At 52.4% G+C, this 19,013-nt stretch overlaps 1 protein-coding gene across 3 annotated transcripts; it reads right to left on the bottom strand.

The window, feature by feature from the left end:
* Positions 1-1,761: 1,761 nt before the first annotated feature.
* Positions 1,762-18,683, bottom strand: TMEM130 (transmembrane protein 130). Of its 3 annotated transcripts, none has more exons than XM_029221527.1 (8): positions 18,538-18,683; positions 12,838-13,143; positions 11,394-11,553; positions 7,998-8,164; positions 7,173-7,257; positions 5,745-5,947; positions 3,652-3,764; positions 1,762-3,148 (listed from the first exon to the last, which is right to left on the bottom strand). In XM_029221527.1, the coding sequence occupies exons 1-8, from the start codon at positions 18,620-18,622 to the stop codon at positions 2,996-2,998; spliced, it is 1,272 nt and encodes a 423-aa protein (XP_029077360.1). In that variant the 5' UTR covers positions 18,623-18,683; the 3' UTR covers positions 1,762-2,995. The 3 variants fall into 3 exon arrangements, with proteins under 3 accessions (XP_029077360.1, XP_029077359.1, XP_029077361.1); XM_029221526.1 differs by having other exon boundaries at positions 2,996-3,184; positions 18,538-18,651; XM_029221528.1 differs by lacking the exon at positions 12,838-13,143 and having other exon boundaries at positions 2,996-3,148; positions 18,538-18,622.
* Positions 18,684-19,013: the final 330 nt, after the last annotated feature.

The raw sequence follows: 19,013 nt of genomic DNA, 5'->3' as shown, positions 1-19,013 counted from the left end.
GGTGGGAATAGCTGCCCAGCCCTCCTGCCATCTGGACCTGGGGTGTGGTTGTGGGGCAGGCTAATAGAGAATCATGACAGTGCTTATAAGGATGCTCAGGTGAGATGTAGCTGTGCTGGACAGAGCTGGACACTCGCTGCTACAGACCTGGAATGGGCCAGTGACCAGGGGCTGGTAAGGAAATACAGTGAGTTCCCTACAGGCTCCTCACTTGGGCTACAGTTCTGGAAACCTCCTGCAATCCTCCAGAGGAACGTTCCAGACAGCCTAGCAAATCAGTGAGCACTGCCCTGGAAGGTGTCCTTGCCTGGGGTTAGGAGGGAGCCTGGAAGTGCCTGACTCTGCTGCCTGACCCAGCCGACTGCCCAACAGCCTGCGTGCTCCCAAACTTTGCAAGTCAAATACTCTGCTGAACTGTATTGCAGCTGGTGCATCTGTGCTTGGCAAAGTGAGCTTCCCTCCCCAGCTCTCAGGTTTTTGGGGGTTATTTTTATCCCAAGGGTTCTTTCTACCCAACCTCTTAAATGTGGCTGACAATTTGTTTTTCAAAATAAATTTTAACTTCTGTGAGACAAACACCTGATTACCCCCATTTTTGCAGAGATGTAGCTCCCTTTACAGCATGAAACACCACTTTTAAATTCTTCTGGGTGAGTTGAGATTTTTTTATCCTGGTTCCCTTGAAGGCATGTGGAGGTGGGGAGCTGTGTCTTCTGCCAGCAGGAAGTGGTTCTAAAATGATTTCTGTCCTTGTCTATTAAGAATACTTTAAAGTAACTCAAGGTTTCATTTGATCCTCTAACCAGTTATCCAGGGCATGAGGGTGCCCTGCTATACCCAGGTTCCTTCCCGCCCTGAATCATGACATAGCTGACCCCCGGGTGGGAGGCCAGAGGAAAGGTGTGTGTGGCAGTATCCACCCCACATGCGATGCTGAAGTCCAAGAAAGTTCCCTAAATGACTTTGCTCATTGAAAGTGGGGCCTCCAGGGTGGCACAGCAGGGGTGGGGTCAGGGTCTACTCACACCTATGTCCAGCTCCTCAAATCTTGGGGCACACCCGCTGGGTGCTGGGTGGTGGGGGCGACAGGAGAGCAGAGGCAATTAAGAAAAAATCCTGAACCTCTTATAGAAGAAAAAGAGCGCAGGAAGGGTGTAGACTCAGAGCTTTGCAACTCGAAGTGAGGTCCTGGGACCGGCAGCATCAGTAGCATCTGGAATCTTGTTAGAAATGCAGAATCCCAGGGCCCATTCCAGACACCCTGCGTGAAGGTATGTCATTTAACAAGACCTCCAGTGACTCTCATCACATCCAAGTTCAAGAAGCCCTGCTGGAGATGGGAGGTTCTCACACTTGATGCACCAGGGCTGCCCCCTCCCCGGGAGCTGATTCACGTGTGGCATGGGGCCCAGGGATCTGCATTTCCAAGTTCCCAGGTGTGCCCTACATCCCCCTCTGATCAAGAGTCCACCCCAGAGTCTCAGACTTGGCTGCACATTGGAGTCACCTGGGGCGCCTGGACCCACCCCCGGGAGGCCCTCAGGAGCCAGACTGTCCGTGATGCAGCCTAAGAGGCAGTCGGAGAACCACTGACCCAAACCACTGGCCCAGACCTGAGGTCGTAGCCAGCGGCTCCATCCAGGGCACTTGCCAGAGAACACGACGGGACGTCCCGCTTCATCCAAGAAATGCTCTTGCTGCTTGCAAGGCCCAAACATCCACGCACGGAAAAGAAAGAGACTCGGGCCACCTGGCATATGCTTGGCTATACTCAGAGCACACAAGCTTTATTCGGCAATAATGGCAGTATTTCATGAGTCGGAGCTGCACGACAGTGGGAACGCTGTTTTCAGCACAAAGTCTGAGAGCAAACGATGACAGCAACAAAGCTCAGCCCCCACGGCCCTGCCTCCCCTCCCCAGGCAGGCCCAGGTTGCTCCCTAATCCTGCACAGTTCGATGCGGGCCTAATCGTGGTCTCCCTCTGCACCCATAACACAGTCTCTGCACATCCTCTGCCTCCCCCAGGCTGCTGGGCCAACAAAGAAAGAGTGGGCTGGTCCCCCCCCCCCCCCCGGGTTCCATCCAGTCCTGCCTCTTCCTTCTCAAGGCCACCCTGGGAGCAGCTGGCGGGGGCAAAAACACTGTCCCCTCCCCCTCCGGGTACCCAAGTCCCCGTGGCTTGACTCTTTTTTTGCTGCAAAGCCTTTTCCTCAATGAAAGTTTAACATGGACTCAATAAAAGAAGGTGCTATTTATAAAGCACTTTGCACACACAAAGCATTAGCCCTACCCCCACCCAACCCCCAGCAAGCAGAGAGGGAACAGGGTGTCCCTAGAAAGGGACCCAGTAGCCACAGGGACAGCACACAAAGGGAGGAGCCAGGCCCAGGAGCTGTCAGGGCCATGTGGGAAAGGTCAGATTTCATTTTAGTGCCGATTCAGGGTACATCCCAGCAACCACCTAATTGATACAGAGGAAATCATCTGAAATGTCTGTGTGGCGTGTGTGCACGCTTGTCTCTGTATGTATGACCTTTTGTGATGCAGCCTTAAATTATCCATTTGTGACTTTCCTTCCAGCTCTCTGACCTGGGCAGTGCTGCCTGGGGGAGGGAACTGTGAACCCAAGATAGACAGCAAATGTGCCAATAGGGGAGGAATGGACGAGGAGTAGCCAGGCACACTTAGGAGAGAACAAGGACCACGTCTGGTGTTGCAGCCCCACTTGGGGCCTCTTCAAAGCCAAGGAGTGGGACTGACTGAGAGGGGCTTACAACTGTATAGGTGGATGGATGGATGGATGGCTAGGGGGTGTGATGGAGGGGGGCTTGTGGAGGCAGCTGGACTGTAAAAATGGATGGCCGTCCAGGGTGGACAGCCCTGCACACATGAACCCCTCCTGCTGGGCAGTGTGCACCACCCTGCCCCGCCCTGCCCGAAACTCCCAGTCAGCAGTCAGTTAATGCTGAAACCGGGTCGGGGGTGGGGGGCGCTCACACTGTGTAAGTTTTGACAGACTTGTAGAGGGGCGGCAGCAGCCCGTGGTTCTCGCGGACAACTTCCAGGTACTCGGATGGCGTCTCCAGCAAGAAGGGCCCACAGCACATCTGGCAGCAGCACCTGACCCCAGTGGGCGGCTCCGGGTTCTTGTCAGACATGGGGGAAAAGTCAAAATCAGCCACCTATGGTGAACAAAACCCCACTGGTCAATCACCCGCCCGCCCACTGGGAGTCCCATTAGGCGGCCTTAGGAGCTCAGCTGCCTGGCTAGGTGGCCTTGAGCTCAGCTGCCTGCTGGCAGCGTGCACAGAAACACCTTTCTGGAGCCACGCAGCGCTTCCCTGTGCCTTTGGCTTTTCTGCTCTGTGGGTCTTTCCTGCTTTCGGTTGCCCTCTCCCTTAACAGCTCATGGGCACGGCTGCCAAGCAAAGGGCGAGCATAGAAGGAGGTAAGTCACATTGGCAAGCAGCTAAATCATCAATCGGGCCCCATCTACGGATGCCTCTTGGGCACATTACCCCCAGCCTCAGGGCCTTGCTCTGACATCCAGACCACCTCCAGGCTCCCTGGTCTAGCCCCCTCTGCCCTCTCCGCATATCCTCTCCTATCAGGGCCCAGGAGTCCAGCCCCCACCCCACCAAGCACCCACCTCCACCATGTCCTTCTGATGAGCGGCGTTCCGCAGGGTCATGTACATGATGAAGGCCAGCATCATGGTGATGAGTGTGGCACACGGGAAAGCGAAGACAGCAGGCTGGATGCCTGGGAGTGAGACAGGCTAAAGTCACGAGCCTGGGTAGTTGGTGCTGAATACTAGCCTTCAGGAGGAGATGACACAGGGGAGAGAACACAGCCCACCAGAGCTTTTTTCCTCCTTGTGTTCATGCATCCCAACTAGGCAACCCCAACAGGCAAATCCAGGATTTCACAAAAACCAAGCTGGGGTATGTGAGGGTTTTCAAGTTTTACTTGAGAGTGACTTTCAAGGGGTGCAACTAAATTTCCCACCAGAGTGTGGGCTGCTCCCAATGAGCAGCATGAGACAGAGTGATGACGTACAACTTCTGAGCCTATGCCATGAAAGACCTAGCAGCTTCCTCCTTGGTGTCTCTTGGGTGACTTGCACTGGGGAAGGGAAGCCAAGTTGTGGGGACACCCAAACAGCCCCGTGACCTCTGGCAGCTCTGGGCTCACTCCCTTATCCTGTTACCAAGAAGCAGCATGGCAGAGCAGGAAGAGCCCAGGGGGTCTTGGGTTCGAATCCTGGTTCTGACCAGTGACCTGATGGCAATACTGACCCACAAGGCTGCCACGGGAATGCAACCAGGTGAGGCAGGTGCAAGGCAGGCGATCAGCAAGTGTGGGTTCCTTCTCCCTACTCCCCCACCCTCCTCCTGGTAGAGCCACCGCCATACGCCATGAGGATCTGTCTCCCAAGAAAAGGCAGCATTGATTACCCGTAGTGCTGTCTTTCTCTGCAGAATTCAGAGGGATCCCAGACACCCAGTGCCCAGGAGATGTTGGGGGAGGTGGGGCCCAAGGCCACCGATGATGCCAACAGGTCACAGAGTCTGCCTGGCCCACAACATCAGCCGGGGCCAGGAGCGGAGCGTGGTGTCTGCTCAAGGTCTCAGAGGGACGGGAAAGACTGGAGGGGGCAGTGACAGCATCTGGTGCACTTACAGGGCCAACCTCGGGGATGAGTGCAGCTGGCGGGGTGTCCCCTTTTGTTCTGTATGGCATGGAACCTGGCTGGGCATCTGAAAGACCATCCCTAGGGTTCTGGGATCCTACTTTCTCCTCTACATAAGAAAGTTCTTTTCTGGGGTCACAGAACAGCCCCCCCCCCCCCCCCCCCGGAAATGAAGGGTAGGACCTGACGCTGTCATCAGCCAATCCTGTGGCTGTAAGCCAGTGGCAGGACCTCATGATGTGTTTGGGAAAGGGTATTCCAGGGGCGATGGTTGGGCACCCTTATGAACGAGAGAGACTATACTGCACACTTTCTGAGCTGCTTACCCTCCCTGGGAGACTCACAACAGCCCTGTGAGTCCAGCACCGTCACTGTTGGATATGCCTGTTTTAGTGGCAGCAACAGCGCCGAGATGGAGGTGATGGGGTGGCGGTGATAGCAGCGAAGGAGGGAGGGTTCGTGTTGGGGACAAGTGTGGCAGTGGTTAACGTATGGAGAGACACTGACCACTGTCAGTGGTGGTGGCAACAGGAGAGCTGAAGTTGGGATGCTGCTGGGGTAGCACGGGATGGATGGTGTTGGTCCAAATGGTCGGTGCAGGGGCTGGTGGCAGGGGTGTTAACGGCAGTGCTGATGGTGGTAAGGGTGGTCGCAACGGCAGCGCCGTCTCTGGCTATTGAAGATGCTAGAAGAACTGTCTGTAGCATGTGGTGACGGGGGCAGTGGCGCTGGGCAAGTTAGCCAGCAGTAGCTGAGCTGTCTGTCGTTACTGCTAGTGGTGCTGGTGTGGAGGGTGGTGGCGGTGGAACTGAGGGGTTCTGGTAGTGGGGGCTAGAGCAGTTGTTGATGGCACTACAGAGTTTCTAGTGCTGTGGCTGGTCAGTCAGTGGCGTTGGCTGGGGACCGCAGGGTTATTGATGATGCTTGTGTTGTTGGGACTGATGTTGATGGCTGTTGGTGGAGCTGGCTGCTGGCAGCACACTGGCGGTGGTGGCAGGGTTGACTGGTTTTTGCTGCCTTTGTAAGAGCAGAGGTGAAGTGTCACTTACTGGAGGGCCAGACCTGGATCTTGTGGTACTGATGCGTCTTGCTGATAATGTTCTCGGCCTGGATGCTGAAGCAGTAGTCCCCAGGATCCCTGAAGATGTGGGTCAGGTTGTAAGCCGTGCTGCCCACTGACACAGGGTGGCATTCCCCTTCCCCCAGCGGGAGGCACTCGGGCTTAAGACGCCAGCACACGTTCAGAGGGGGGCTGCAGGGAAATGGGGGCATTTTTTTAGCAATGGCTCAGAAAGGAGTGTGAGCATAGACTAAGTCCAAGAAAGCCCAGGCAGTCATGAACTTCAGTGTCCTTTCCAGGACAGAACACCCAGCTTCCCTGGCCTCCAGGGAACAAAACGGTACATAAGAGATGGCTCGGGACTCCGAGGGGGTCAGTGAGGCAAACAGGGACATACACAGACTGCTGAAGGAGGCAGAATGAGTGCCCCAGTGACGCACTTGGTGCACTGTGGAAGCACAGGGGACGGAGGAGCGTGTTCTTAACGAGGAAGTCAGGGAAGGCTTCCTGGAGGAGGTGGCATTTGAGTAGGCCCTAAAAGGATAAGTCGGCTTTTGACAGGTTTGAAGGGGTGAGGGCATTCCAAACTACCCACCTGCCACAGCACAGGCTCAGAATCTGGAAAATGCAGGTCCATAAAAAGAATTCCAAGTGAGCATTCCTATCTCACACGACGTAGACCAGAGTAAAACACACACTCATGCCACTTCAACGATCAGGTCTACCAAGCACAAGTAGTTTCCCCCTCTGCTCTCTAAGTACTGAGCTCTTATCTCCAAAGCCCCCTGAAAGCTTCAGGAGCCACCTCCAGCCCCTTGGCTTGTCTTCCTCCTTCCTTGGCTACTTTGCCCCCTCCCGGTCTAGCCTTATTTCCCCCTGACATGTCCCCTTGTCGGGGGATTGGGTGGGGTTGGTCTTCCCCACTCGAGTCCTTGGAGGGCTGGGCCCTGACCACTATTTTTCTGCAGCCCCGTCCATCCCAGTGGCCCCAGAGAGGGGCTCCCTTGTGGGGAGAACACACCCAGCATCTCCTCATCTCATCACTTACTACAAACTCAGCTTGATGGTGTTCTTGGCAGGAGCTGAGCCAGGTCCTACCCAAGATGGCCTGCTTTCCAGGGGGCTGGAAAGCAGGCCCAAGTCACATACAGGTCTTTTCACAGGAGTGGTCGCTCACCTGCCTCTGCCTTGATGCCCATGTTGCCGACAGCCCCAAAAGGCCACTGCTCCCTCCTCTGGACCCTGAGAATGGAGCCATGCCTGTGACTCTCCCGTGGCACAGTCAAGGGTGGCATCATCCCTCCGTGAGCTCCTTAACTTGGGGCCCCTCAGGGATGGAGCAAAAGGTCAGGAGCCTCGGAGGGGGAGTGCGGGCAGGACCACAGGTCACGTGCAGTGTGCTCTGGGCTTCACTCACCTCCCCAGGAAGTTCAAGGTCACTATCATCTTTTGGAAGGTCTGAATTAGGGTAGGCCCCAAGACCTGGATGCCTCGAAGGGTTTCTGAAAGGCAGAGAAGACCTCATTATATCTGGTGGCTGACGAAAGCTGTATCAGGGCTCATGGAGTCCCGAGGCTGTGTGACCATCACCCCGTCCTCCTCCTGGCCCTCCCCAAGGGCAGGTCACAGGTCACATCCAGGGCATACCCGGGTCCCGCCTCCCTGTCAGCAGCAGGTGCTGGAGCCAGCGTAGAGTGAGGGAGCCGGAGGAAGCAAGCAGGGCCCTGGTGAGCAGGACCTGGGGCTGACTTAGGGTACCACCACCTCCCCGCATCATCTGTTCCGTGTGTGGGGTGGGGGAAGCAGCACCCCATTAGCACGACCAAGAAATCTGCTGCAGCTGCCCCAGCATCCCCTCTTGCCAAAGCCAGGTCTGGCTGTTCCCTCCCTGTGCAGCCGACTGAGGCTGTCCCAGCCCCAACAGGACGGTCCTTGACGGGAGGCAGATGTAGCCGGGAACGAGGAGTGATGGGGATGCACCAAATCACAGCAGTGTCTGGGCTCTGCCACCTGGTGGCCACCTGACCTCCTCCATGGCCTGCAGTGCCCTCTTGGAAGCGGGGAATAACAGACCCGCTCAGAGGGCTGCCAGGGGAACAGAAGAGAGGCTGTGCATCTGAGCTCAGCCCAGTGCCCAGTTGGAGCCACCCTGATCTGCAAGTGACCCAGCCCTGGAAGGAGTGGTACCCAGGGCTCCCCGATGGGCCAAATGCTCAACCCACACCAACCCCCAGAGACTCACCCTGCAGCTTCAGCGAGGCGGAGAAGTCGCCCGTCTTCTGCAGAACGCCCTTCCCGACGTCCGGTGTTACCTGCTCCCACTCCGCCACAACCTTGACCTTCACAGTGAAGGATCCAACGATGGAATAGTTATAATAGACTGTAGCATCTTTGGTCACCATCTGGGTGCTATAAGGTGACAGGGAGGAGATGACAGAAGTGACTCATGTGCCCTCTTAGAGTGGTTGTACAGTGACACATTCAGACCAACGCCTTGCAAGCAAAAACATCATCCCAGCATCAGGTCCCAGAGCCAGCCAGGGCATGAGGTCAGCTGTACCTGGTAGAGTGGCTGCTGGTTGTCTTTGTATTTGTAAGTTACAGGTAGGAGAACTCCTAGCAACAGGTGCCTGTCACCTGCCAGGAAGTGCTCTGCACCCCGAGCCAGGAAACTGGGAAAGGCTGTGTGTTAGACAAGGACAATCTGGGGAGGGGAGAAGTATGAACTCTGGAGTTCGGACAGACGTGGCTTTAAATCTCAGCTCCAGAATTCCTATTTACGTAACTCTAAGCCTTACTTTTCTCATCTGAAAAACAGGAAGAGTCATACCTCCATCACAGGTTATGATATAACATATTAAGTGTGTAACATCATGCTTTTTCCCTACAATTACCTGAATCACTTCAAAAGGAATTCTAGGGCTTCCCTGGTGGCACGTGGTTGGGAGTCCGCCTGCCGATGCAGGGGATGCGGGTTCGTGCCCCGGTCCGGGAGGATCCCACATGCCGCGGAGCAGCTGGGCCCGTGAGCCATGGCCACTGGGCCTACGCGTCCGGAGCCTGTGCTCCGCAGCGGGAGAGGCCACGGCGGTGAGAGGCCCGCGTACCGCAAAAAAAAAAAAAAAGGAATTCTAGTAACAATAAAATATTTTTGTTGATTTGTTGATGCTCTTTATATATGAAGTTTATCAAACCTTTACCTATTACATATCTTCCAAATATTTTCTCCCAGTTTAACCTTTATCCTTTGGTTTGATTTACTTCTTTCATTTCAAATTTTAAATCTGATGATGCCAAATTTAGCATTTTTTCCATTCTAGTTTCTGCCTTTTATTTACAGAAATGCCTTCCCCACTGCCAAACTATCCAATCTCAGGGGATCATCTACATTCCAATCTAGTCCTGGTTCATTATGTTTACTATTTTAAATCTATCTGGAATAGCTTTTGTTAGGGATTAGATTATTTTTCTCCCAAACAGTTAACCAGCTACCCTAGTATCATTTATCAAACAATCTATCCTTATTCACTGGCTGGAAGTAACATTGTTATCATACACTACATGTGTATATAAACTTAGGTTTTTTTTCTGCTTTTTCTATTCTGTTCCATTGAGCTGCCTTTTCTTGCTGAAAATTATTTGTAGCTTTGTAAATACGTTTATGTATGTATTTCTAGCCCCTTTCCCCATCACCATTCATCATCATTCTGCTTTTCTGATCATTTCTCTTTCTTCTTACAATATTGAGAAATTCTCTCATCATTTTTCAAGTCTTTTTAAGGTTCTCAGTACAATCTGTGATTTTATTCACATAAATCCTACAATTTTAGGCTAAGTTTATTCTCTCCGTTTTTATAAATATTATGAAAGATTTTTTCGACTGCCATTATATGGAGAAGATAAGAATCTTTGTTTTGTAACCAGCCACATTATTAAAATCTTTTTAGTTCTAAGATTTTTCAGTTGAGTCTTTTGTGTTTTCCAGGTAAACAGTACTGTCATCTGTGTACAGTGACTTTTGTCTCCTCCTTTACATTTATATTTCATTTACTTTTCTTATTTTATTTCATTGCCTAGTCAAAAATGTTCAATTGCAATAGAAATAGTGAATAGGGAATTCCCTCGTGGTCCAGTGGTTGGGACTCTGCGCTTTCACTGCCAAGGGCCTGGGTTCGACCCCTGATCGGGGAACTAAGATCCTGCAGGCTGCAGCGCAACCAAAGAAAAAAAAAAAAGAGAAAGAAATAGTGAATATAACTTTCTTTAACGTGAAAATAAATGCCCCTAATAAATATGGAGGCTGTGCCCTGGTTTGAGACAAATATTCTTTATGTTATAAAACCATATATATACATATATATATAAGCGTATATGTGTATTTGTATACAGGTATGTATATATGTATGTATATACATTATGTGTATATGTGACGTATATGTATACATGTATGTGCACATATGTGTAAAACTGTGTATTTATACACAAAATTTAGATGAACTGAAAAATCTTTGTCATGTTCCAAAAATTATTCTTATTGGGATTTTTATTGGTTTTGCATTAAACTTAAAGAATAACTGGGGGGAAACGGACATCTTTACAATATTAAGACTCACCATCCCGGACATGGTGTTCATACCCATTTACTCAAATCTTTTCTACTTCTGCGGGTGGGAGAGGGATGGATTGGGAGTTTGGGATTAGTAGATGCAAACTATTCTATATAGAATGGATAAACAACAAGGTCCTACTGTATAGCACAGGGAACTATATTCAATATCCTGTGATAAACCATAATGGAAAAGAATATGAAAAAGAATATATAGGGCTTCCCTGGTGGCACAGTGGTTGAGAGCCCGCCTGCCGATGCAGGGGACACGCGTTGGTGCCCCGGTCCAGGAAGATCCCACATGCCGCGGAGCGACTAGGCCCGTAAGCCATGGCCGCTGAGCCTGCACATCCAGAGCCTGTGCTCCGTAACGGGAGAGGCCACAACAGTGAGAGACCCGCGTACCGCAAAAAAAAAATTTTTTTAAAAAGAATATATATATGTATATATGTACATAGCTGAATCACTTTGCTGTACAGCAGAAATTAACACAACATTGTAAATTAACTATACTTCAATGAAACAAATTAAGAAAACAAATCTTTGCTACTTCTCAGTAGCTCTGTAGCTTTCTTCACGCAGGATCTTGCCCATTTCCAGATATGCCTGACCGGCCCCTACTTCCCGACCTGCCTCCCGCAATTGGCTTGTCTGGAGAGGAGGTGTAAGGAGAATGAAGCTGGAACACCTGAATTCTACCATGTGAGTATAACAGCGTGTGTCATTGGCTGGCCAGGTCACTCCAGAGTCAAACAGAGAAAAATCTACCTACCTTGACCAGCCTTAAAGGGCTGTTTTGGGCACCAATGACCCCTCTACTAGGTTGCAGGCACCTTGAAGGCAGGTCCCATGACTGGCTCACCCTGGTCCCCATGGACCCCGAGCTTGGCACAGAGCTGGTGTACAAGGCATGTTTGGAGTGAGAGAGAGTGAGCAGGTGAAGATGGGAGAGTACAGAGCACCCCACCTGGGACGACAGGGCCACCAGCCATGAGCCAAGACTTTGGGGCATCAAGGGGGGTAAGGACATACCCATCTCCGAAGTCCCAGCTGTAGAGAAACGAGGCGGTCTTGAAGAAGTTGCTGGGGTCGTGGAGGAGGAAGGAAACTTTAAGGACTGTCTTGGTGAGGTAGGAGCTGGGCCAGGGCAGGGAGGTGTTCTGGGTGACAACGAGGTTCCCCACGAGGAACTCTGGGACAGAGACCACGGGAGGGTGAGTCCACTGAAGTGGAGGAGGGCAGAGCCACGTGCCAGTTGGCAGGGCAGCCTCTCCCCCACCCGACCTCCTGGCTGTCACAGCCAGGTGGTGGCAAGAGGGGACGCTGCAGGTCACCGAACACAGAGGCATATGCCCCCTCCGTGGACGCTGGTGAAGACTCACTTCATGTGTTACATGCATAGCTCTGCTCCTGAACCCCTTTCACCAAGACCCTGAACTTTCTGGCACAAAAGATGCTCAGGACCAGAAGGAAATGCACAGGCTTTGAAAGCAACTCTTGGGAAATATTTCAAAGTATTAGATGAGCCTAGAAAAAATGAGCAGTTCTACTGACCGCAGGTCCACACCCCATGTGCTGGGCTGGGTGAGGAACACCATTCCATGCTGCCTCCTCTAAAAAAAAAAAATTAAAAGCTGATTTTTTAAGCAGAAAGTGAGGTGTGCTCAATAAAGCTCATTTGGAAATTGCTGAAAAGTGGAATGAAAAGAAAAGAAACTGCTTATCACGCAAACACAAGCATTGTTGATGTTTTGAAGAATTGCAAAGTATACGTGTGTACATATTTAAGGTATACACATATTAAACACAGTTGATCAAACTGGTTATAGAATTTTGTTTTGATTTTTTAAATTTTACAACCATGAGTACCCCCCCAGGCTACAACAAACTCTTTGTAAAGGTCATTATTATTCATTATACAAATTGTGTCAGTATACTTAACCAGTCCCCTTATGGTTGCATACTTAGCTTGTTTCTATTTTCTTCTGTTATTATAAAAACTGTGATGAACATCTTCGTGCATAAGCCGTTACCCAAATGGAGGTTTATTTCCTGAACATAAGTTCTTTAATAGACTGTAAACTCCAAGAAAGCAGGGACTTCTTGGAAAGAGAGAGATGGGAGAGGAGGGAGGGAGGGAGGAAGGAAGGGAGGAGAAGGGGGAGAGAGAGAGAAAGAGAGAAGGAGAGAGGGAGAGAGAGCAAGAGAGAAGGAGAAAGAAGAGGCCAAAGACTAAAATAATTTATAACCATTGATACATATGTATCAGCTGCTCTCCAAAGGGTTGTATTAATTTACACCCGAGTAGCAATACGTACTTTAAGTGTCCATTTCAGCACAACCCTGCCAGCAGTGCATATTACCGTTTTCTGATCCTTTGTTAACTGACAGCAGCGAAGGAACCATGGGTCTAATCTGCATTTATGTGATTACCAGCCAGGAGTCTGAGGACAAATCAAGTAGGAAAGGTCCTCACCTGTAATGGGGAGGACGAGGACGCTCCTGGCCACAGGCTGGCACATCCCGCAGTCAGCGGCGGTGACCCAGACGGAGACCGGGAAGTCCCCGGGCACGTTCCCCACGACGCGGATGGTGGAGCTGAAAGCTTCATCTGTCTTCCCCGTGAGCAGCAATGGGGTGTGAATCCAGCGGAAGCGGTAAAGGCGGGTGCTGGCGGGCAGGACCAGGCTGCCATTGTCATCGGCCACCAGGCTGGCCGTGATGGTCACCTCTGCCCCCGTGGTGGCAGGGCCATCGGGGGTGAGGTGAAGTTCATACACGCCTAGGAACCCAGAAACAAAGGCAACAAAGTCCGCGTTTCACGAAGGGGCGTGGCCAGGAAACCCACCGCCACCCTCTGGGCCGGCTTCCGTGAGTCTCTTTTACAGGTGGAGAAATTGGGGCCCAGGCAGGTCAAGTGACCCGCCCAAGGGTCATACGATTAGTCCATTGCCCAGCTGGGATTCAAACCCAGGCCCAACTGACTCCAAATCCCACGCCCTTTCCCGTGTCTCCAGTTTGTTTTATTTTTTCATGCCAGCCAAGCAGGGCCTTACAGAGCATGTGTATGCTGACCTGGCCCGGCTTCGTAGCTGTGAAAATGATGGCCAGTACATGTCACAGGAGGAGCCACCGCAGCTGATGCCAAGAAATGCCCACTCTTTGGGACTAACCTTTACATGTGAAACAAAATTCCAGCTGGAAACACAAAGCTGAGTCTGGACCCTGTTAAGGCCTAATACCTTGATGGTGGTAGGCCAGCCTTGGGAGGAAGGGCCACTGTGATCCAAGCCAAGCCCCCTTCTCTTTGGTCTCAGTTTGTAAATCTGTAAGGTGAGAGTTTCTAGATCTGAGCTGTCCAATATGGTAGCCACTAGCCATGTGTGGCTCCTTAAGCGTCAATTAAAGTGAAACAAACTTAAAACCCACTTTCTCGGTTGCACTGGCGCATTTCAAGGGCCAGTCACATGTAGCCAAGGGTCACCATAGTGGACACTGTGGATACAGATCTTCATTATCACGGAAAGTCCCACTGGACTACACTGCTCTAGGGAACCTCCAGGATTCCTGCAGGGGCCAACGCTGGAGCTCTGTGATTCCAGCTGGGTCAACTCCTTGGGGAACCTGAACTGAAATACTGGGGATGCAGCTCTTACAGGGAACCCAGGAATTCGTTTTCTAGGTTGCAAGCAGAGAATAGGGCCTGGAGCACATGGAATGGAGACCAAATAAGAGGCCTTTTCAATAACACTCCCCATCTAACCAACACATTGAAGGTAAGACTAATTGTAATCTGAAAATAGAGAAAGGTATAAAATTAAAAAAAATTTTTTTAATAATTAGTAACAACCACTTACTATATTGGGTCATTTCCTACTATTCTTTTAAATGCTGCTTACTCTGAGATTATATATTCCATTGCTGTTGCTGTTTTTTCAATTCTGTATCATAGGCATTTTCCTAAGTCATTATTCTTCACCTGCTTTAGATAGCTGCAGATTTTATCATACTCAGAAGGTAAGATTTTAAAAATCAGATTTGTTTCCATCATAAAAGTAATACATATGCATAAAGAATATTAGAAGTGTCCTATTACCCTACCCCCCAAAGACAACAGCTGCTATCATATTGCTGTCCTCCAGCTCTTTTTCATGAAAGGAAGTTTTAAATTTCGTCAGAATCAGCCTCTGCACACAATTTTGAATTACTTTATTTCTACCTGACAATACATCAGAAGGATGTCTGCAGTGGCACTAATGTGAACTTCACTATTTGCATGATAATCCCTCAAGCAGGCATATCTTAATTCCCAGAACCCTTCACTCTTATCAATAGCACTACTGCACGTCTTATTAACTATTTTCCTGTGATTTGTAATTTTCTTTTTCAGGTGAGACTTCTGAAGGGCCTGAGGTTAGAGAATGTCTAACAGTGCACACCTGGGCAGAAGAGGCGATGCAGAAGGAAGGGAGGAGGGCCCACAAGCCCCCCTCTGCTCATTTTACTCCCACCCACCCCAATTCCCGGCCACATACACCCCCTCCCTTGGCTTCCAGTACCTCCTAAATGCTGATAGAACCCAGTAACACAGACTTCATTTCTACTGAGCAATAATACAATGGCTACTAACCACATGCAATTAAATTTAAATTAATCAAAGTTAATCACTTCAATGTATAATACTAAAATTCCAGTCCCTCCATTGCACTAGAGCCACAATTCAAGCGCTCAACAGCCATAGCTCTCCCGGATAGCACAGATATAGATCATTTCCTCCATCATCTAAAATTCTGTTGGCCACTGATGCTCTAGACCCCCTGGATTTCTCGCCTCCCAAACCTACCATTCTCTTCACCTTTCATTCTCTGCCAGGTCAGAGGACCAGCTGTCCCAACAATCAACCCCCGGGCCTCTGCCACTAATTCTCCCTCTCCATTACTACCAGCATTGCTTAAGGTAGCACTCAGCCCCATCCGGATGGATTACCGATACGTCCTGAATGTGACCCTTGGCCTCCAGTCCTGCCCTAATTTCAGCCACCCCAACAAGCAGCTTCCTGCACAGTTAATCTGATCATGGGCCAGCCTCGGGGTGGAGAGAGATCACATTCACATTTTAGTACATCCATGCTGTAGCTTTAACCCTTTAACACCTGCAGTTCCCCCCAACATGCTCTGTCCTTCCTAGCCTCAGGGCCTTTGCACACACTGTCCCCACTGCTCTTCTTCACCTATCTGTCTGTGGATATAACCTCTTCCAGGAAGCCCTCCCTGACACCCCCCCACCCCACCTCCTGGGCACTCTCCCAACAGCCTGAGCACACAGTTGTCACAACCCTGGGTTGGGATAAAGGTTTCCTTATCTCCCCCACTGCACTGCAAGCTCCTTGAGGGCAGGGCAGGGGTCATCCCCATCTCCCCCAAGCCTAGCCAGGTGCTTGGCACATAGTAGAGGTTCAACACTACGCTGTGGAGAGGCACCTGGAGAGAAGGGTGTGGCAGAGGGACCAGGCCACATGGCACTGCCCCAGGAAACTCTTCACCCAAGTGCTATGGACTGAGCCCCAACCTGCAGCTGCTGGGGGGACCCAGAAGTACAGGATGTGCTCCCTGCTCTTAGGGGGCTCACGAAAGACCTGCTGGACTCAGCAAAACTGGGAGGTGAGCGAGTGTGTCCTTAACTGCACCCCATTTGCCTTGCGGCGATGTTGCCCGCCCCCACTGGGGACTCTGGCTCCAGCCTTTCCGCTCACCCACGTTACACATTCCCTGTTCTGAATCCCTTTCCTTGGGGCCATGTTTTGGATTATAAAGTCATTTGGGCTAGCATTGCAAAAGGGACCTGCAGCACCTTAATCCCAAAGAGAGAATTCCAGACACGTAAGTTTCTCCAAGATAACACAGTATGTATTTTACACTGAAGGACCTGAGTCCCCAGAGGTCCCCAGGGACTAATGCTACTGCCGGGGACCACACAGCAATCTGCATTGCCCTAGGCTGAGTCCCTCTGGCTGGGAGGCAGCCTTTGGCCAGGCTGCTGCAGAAAGAGGTGCTTAGAGGAGAGGCCATCTCCTCCCTTCCCTCTCTTGCTCCTGCCCACACCCCCCAGGAGAGGAGCATGGGCCACAGTGAGGCTGGCAGGTGGCAGGGACATTCAGCTGCATGCTAATGGCCATCCAGCGTCTGCAGCAAGACAGGCGCATGTCAGCACGACGCAGATCCGTTGCCAGGGGAACAGAATCAGGAGGGCAGCCAGCTCAGCCAGGAGGCGGGATGGGGTGGGGGTGGGGAGGGGCTGTGGCTACAGCCAATGTTGCAGCAGACACTGGCCCAGCTCCTGGGAGCGCCCCCCATCCCGACCTGTCCACACGCCAGAGGCTCCAAGGGCACTTTTCTCAGGCTTGTTTTTAAAAAGCAGGTATTTCACAGCCCCTGGGTGATGCTGCCCCTCGTCCTCAGGGCCTAGAAAGCGTCCAGAACATCCAGGCTGAAATGGACTGGGAAGGCTTTGCCACCTGTGGCTGAAGGAACCAAGCCCAGGTTTGGTTACCTACCCATGCAAATCCATCTTTCCAAGTTTGGGAGCCCAGATGACATGGCCTTGGAGTACAGAGCAGCCCAGTCAGGGGCTTAGGGGCGCCACAGGTGCCCCAGTGACCACACAAGTGCCCCAGTGACCCAGAGATGAAAGGACCAAAGCAAAAAGTGAAGTGACAGCAGCGACAAAGTTTGACCCGTGGAAGAATGTCCACCAGCAGGCTCCCTGGGCTTCCACCTGGAGCATGCACATTCTCCCTGACCACACAGCCTGTAGGGCCCCAGAACAGTCTAGAAAAGGGCTACATCAGCCTTTTCTCACTGCACATGTACACAGCCCAAAACACTTCCCAAGTTATCTCTGAAGTCTGGACAACACAACCTGGAATTAATGAACGGTCCAGGACACGGACTTCTGACTTCAACCCCTGATGTAGGAAGCATGTCGTGCAGGCTGACCCAGACCCAGGAAGGGTGGAAAGGGCTTCTGAATCTCTCTTTTTCTCCTGTGAGTTTTCCCCAACCCCATTCCCAGCTATTTGGACTGTATCATGGGTGCAATAGGCCAGGCTGGGAACCACACATGACTTCCAAAGAATTAACCCTCCACACCTTTTTTTTTTTTTTTTTGGCAATTTAGGCCGTGTTGATAATTTCTGGACACATGTAAACCTAATGGACAAGAGACCCCATTTCCAGGGGCAAGCAGATGCTCCTGACCAAGCCAATTCCCACAAAATTCCCTTAATTCATCCTTAAGATGCAGGTTTTTTATTTTACCTTGTGGCTTTTATTTCACAAGTTTGCTTTAGATCTCTTCTTCTACCATTCTTTCAAGGTGGGGGGGGTAATGAAAATCTTGGATAATATTTAACACCCACCCAATAGCTGCCCACATCCCAACTGTCCCCTTAAAACTCTCCACCCTGGGTCCTTTTTTGTCGCCAAAATGGGGCAGAAAAGTGGGTGTTGGCCTTCGGGCGTTGAGGAGGTGGGGGTGTTAGAAGCACGATCCGGGGGACACCGGGTAGGACCCAGCGGAACCAGCTCCGGTTCCATTTTGGAAATCAGTCCCAGAGAGGAAATGGCAGACCGGCCTCCTGGGCGCTAAAATCGCATACTCCCCGAAGTCAACACAAGCAGGGTAGAAAGCCTCTCTGGATAAGGCCACATTTTAAGGCAAAAACGCTGCTCCGCGGGCAACCTGGCCGCGCTCCCTGGGGGCTGTGGCGAGAAGACCGACCCCGAGCATTCCCAGACTCCCCTCAGCGTCCTCCCCCACCTCCAGCGGCTGCGAGGATTCCAAACATCAGGACGGATGCGCCGGCCACCGCGCGGTCCCTAGGGCAAGGCCGATCTGGAGGTGGCAGCAGGAACGAGGACGCGGGGAGCCCCCTCAAGTGCCGGTGACTTCAGGGGAGAGGGGAGAAGGGACAGAGGAGAGGGTTGCGCGGCGCCCGGCAGGCCGTGCTCCGCTCCGCAGCTCGCGGCCTGCGGGGAGGTGGGAGGTGCGCGCAGGGCGCACGGCGCCACCTCTGCAGCCCCGGCTCCCGGCGAGGCCGCCCGCCCGGAACCGCCCCGAGGCCCCGGGCGCGCTGCGGCTCGGGGAGGGCGAGCGGCCGGCTCGCGCAGCGCCTTACCTGCAGCCACCCTAGCCGGGGCCAAGGGCAGGAGGCAGGCCAGCCAGAGGATGCGGCCGAGGCGCGGCCAGAGGGCCGGGGCCATGGCGGCGCTGGGAGCTGCTGGAGCGTGGAGGGCACGCGGCTCGATTCGGCTGCGGCGGCTGCAGCTCGTGGGTCGCACGGCACGGGCTTTGCGGGGAGGTACGGGCGCGGCGCCGGCTCGTCCTCGCCTCGGATCGCTGTGTCTCTGCGCGCCGCCGCCGGCCACAGCCCGCCGCGCCGACCCCGACCCACGTCAGCCGCGCCGCGCCCCCTCCCCGCCCACTCCCTCACTCCGCCGCACGCCGCCTCTCCCCACGATCCTCCACTCTCCCCACGATCCTCCCTTCTCCTCCCCGGTCTCCGCTTCTCCAATCTGCTCCCCCTCCCTACCTCCCCTCGCCGCGCCCCTCCTCTCCCCTCGACCCCTCCCTTCTCCTCCCCTCCCCGGTCAC

The sequence above is a fragment of the Monodon monoceros genome, unplaced genomic scaffold (assembly GCF_005190385.1).
Source record: "Monodon monoceros isolate NGI ecotype Baffin Bay Population unplaced genomic scaffold, NGI_Narwhal_1 Super_Scaffold_13, whole genome shotgun sequence".
In the NCBI taxonomy this organism is placed as follows: Eukaryota; Metazoa; Chordata; class Mammalia; order Artiodactyla; family Monodontidae; genus Monodon; species Monodon monoceros.
Note: the sequence above shows the minus strand (reverse complement) of the source record. Positions and strands in the feature narration are given on the sequence as shown.

Coding starts and splice junctions, on each gene's coding strand:
- TMEM130 (XM_029221526.1), bottom strand. CDS start 18,622: ATGGCCCCGGCCCTCTGGCCGCGCCTCGGCCGCATCCTCTGGCTGGCC. Junction 11,554..12,837: donor CCTCGTCCTCCCCATTACAG/GTGAGGACCTTT, acceptor TCTCTGTCCCAG/AGTTCCTCGTGGGGAACCTC. Junction 3,185..3,651: donor ATCAGAAGGACATGGTGGAG/GTGGGTGCTTGG, acceptor TGTTCACCATAG/GTGGCTGATTTTGACTTTTC.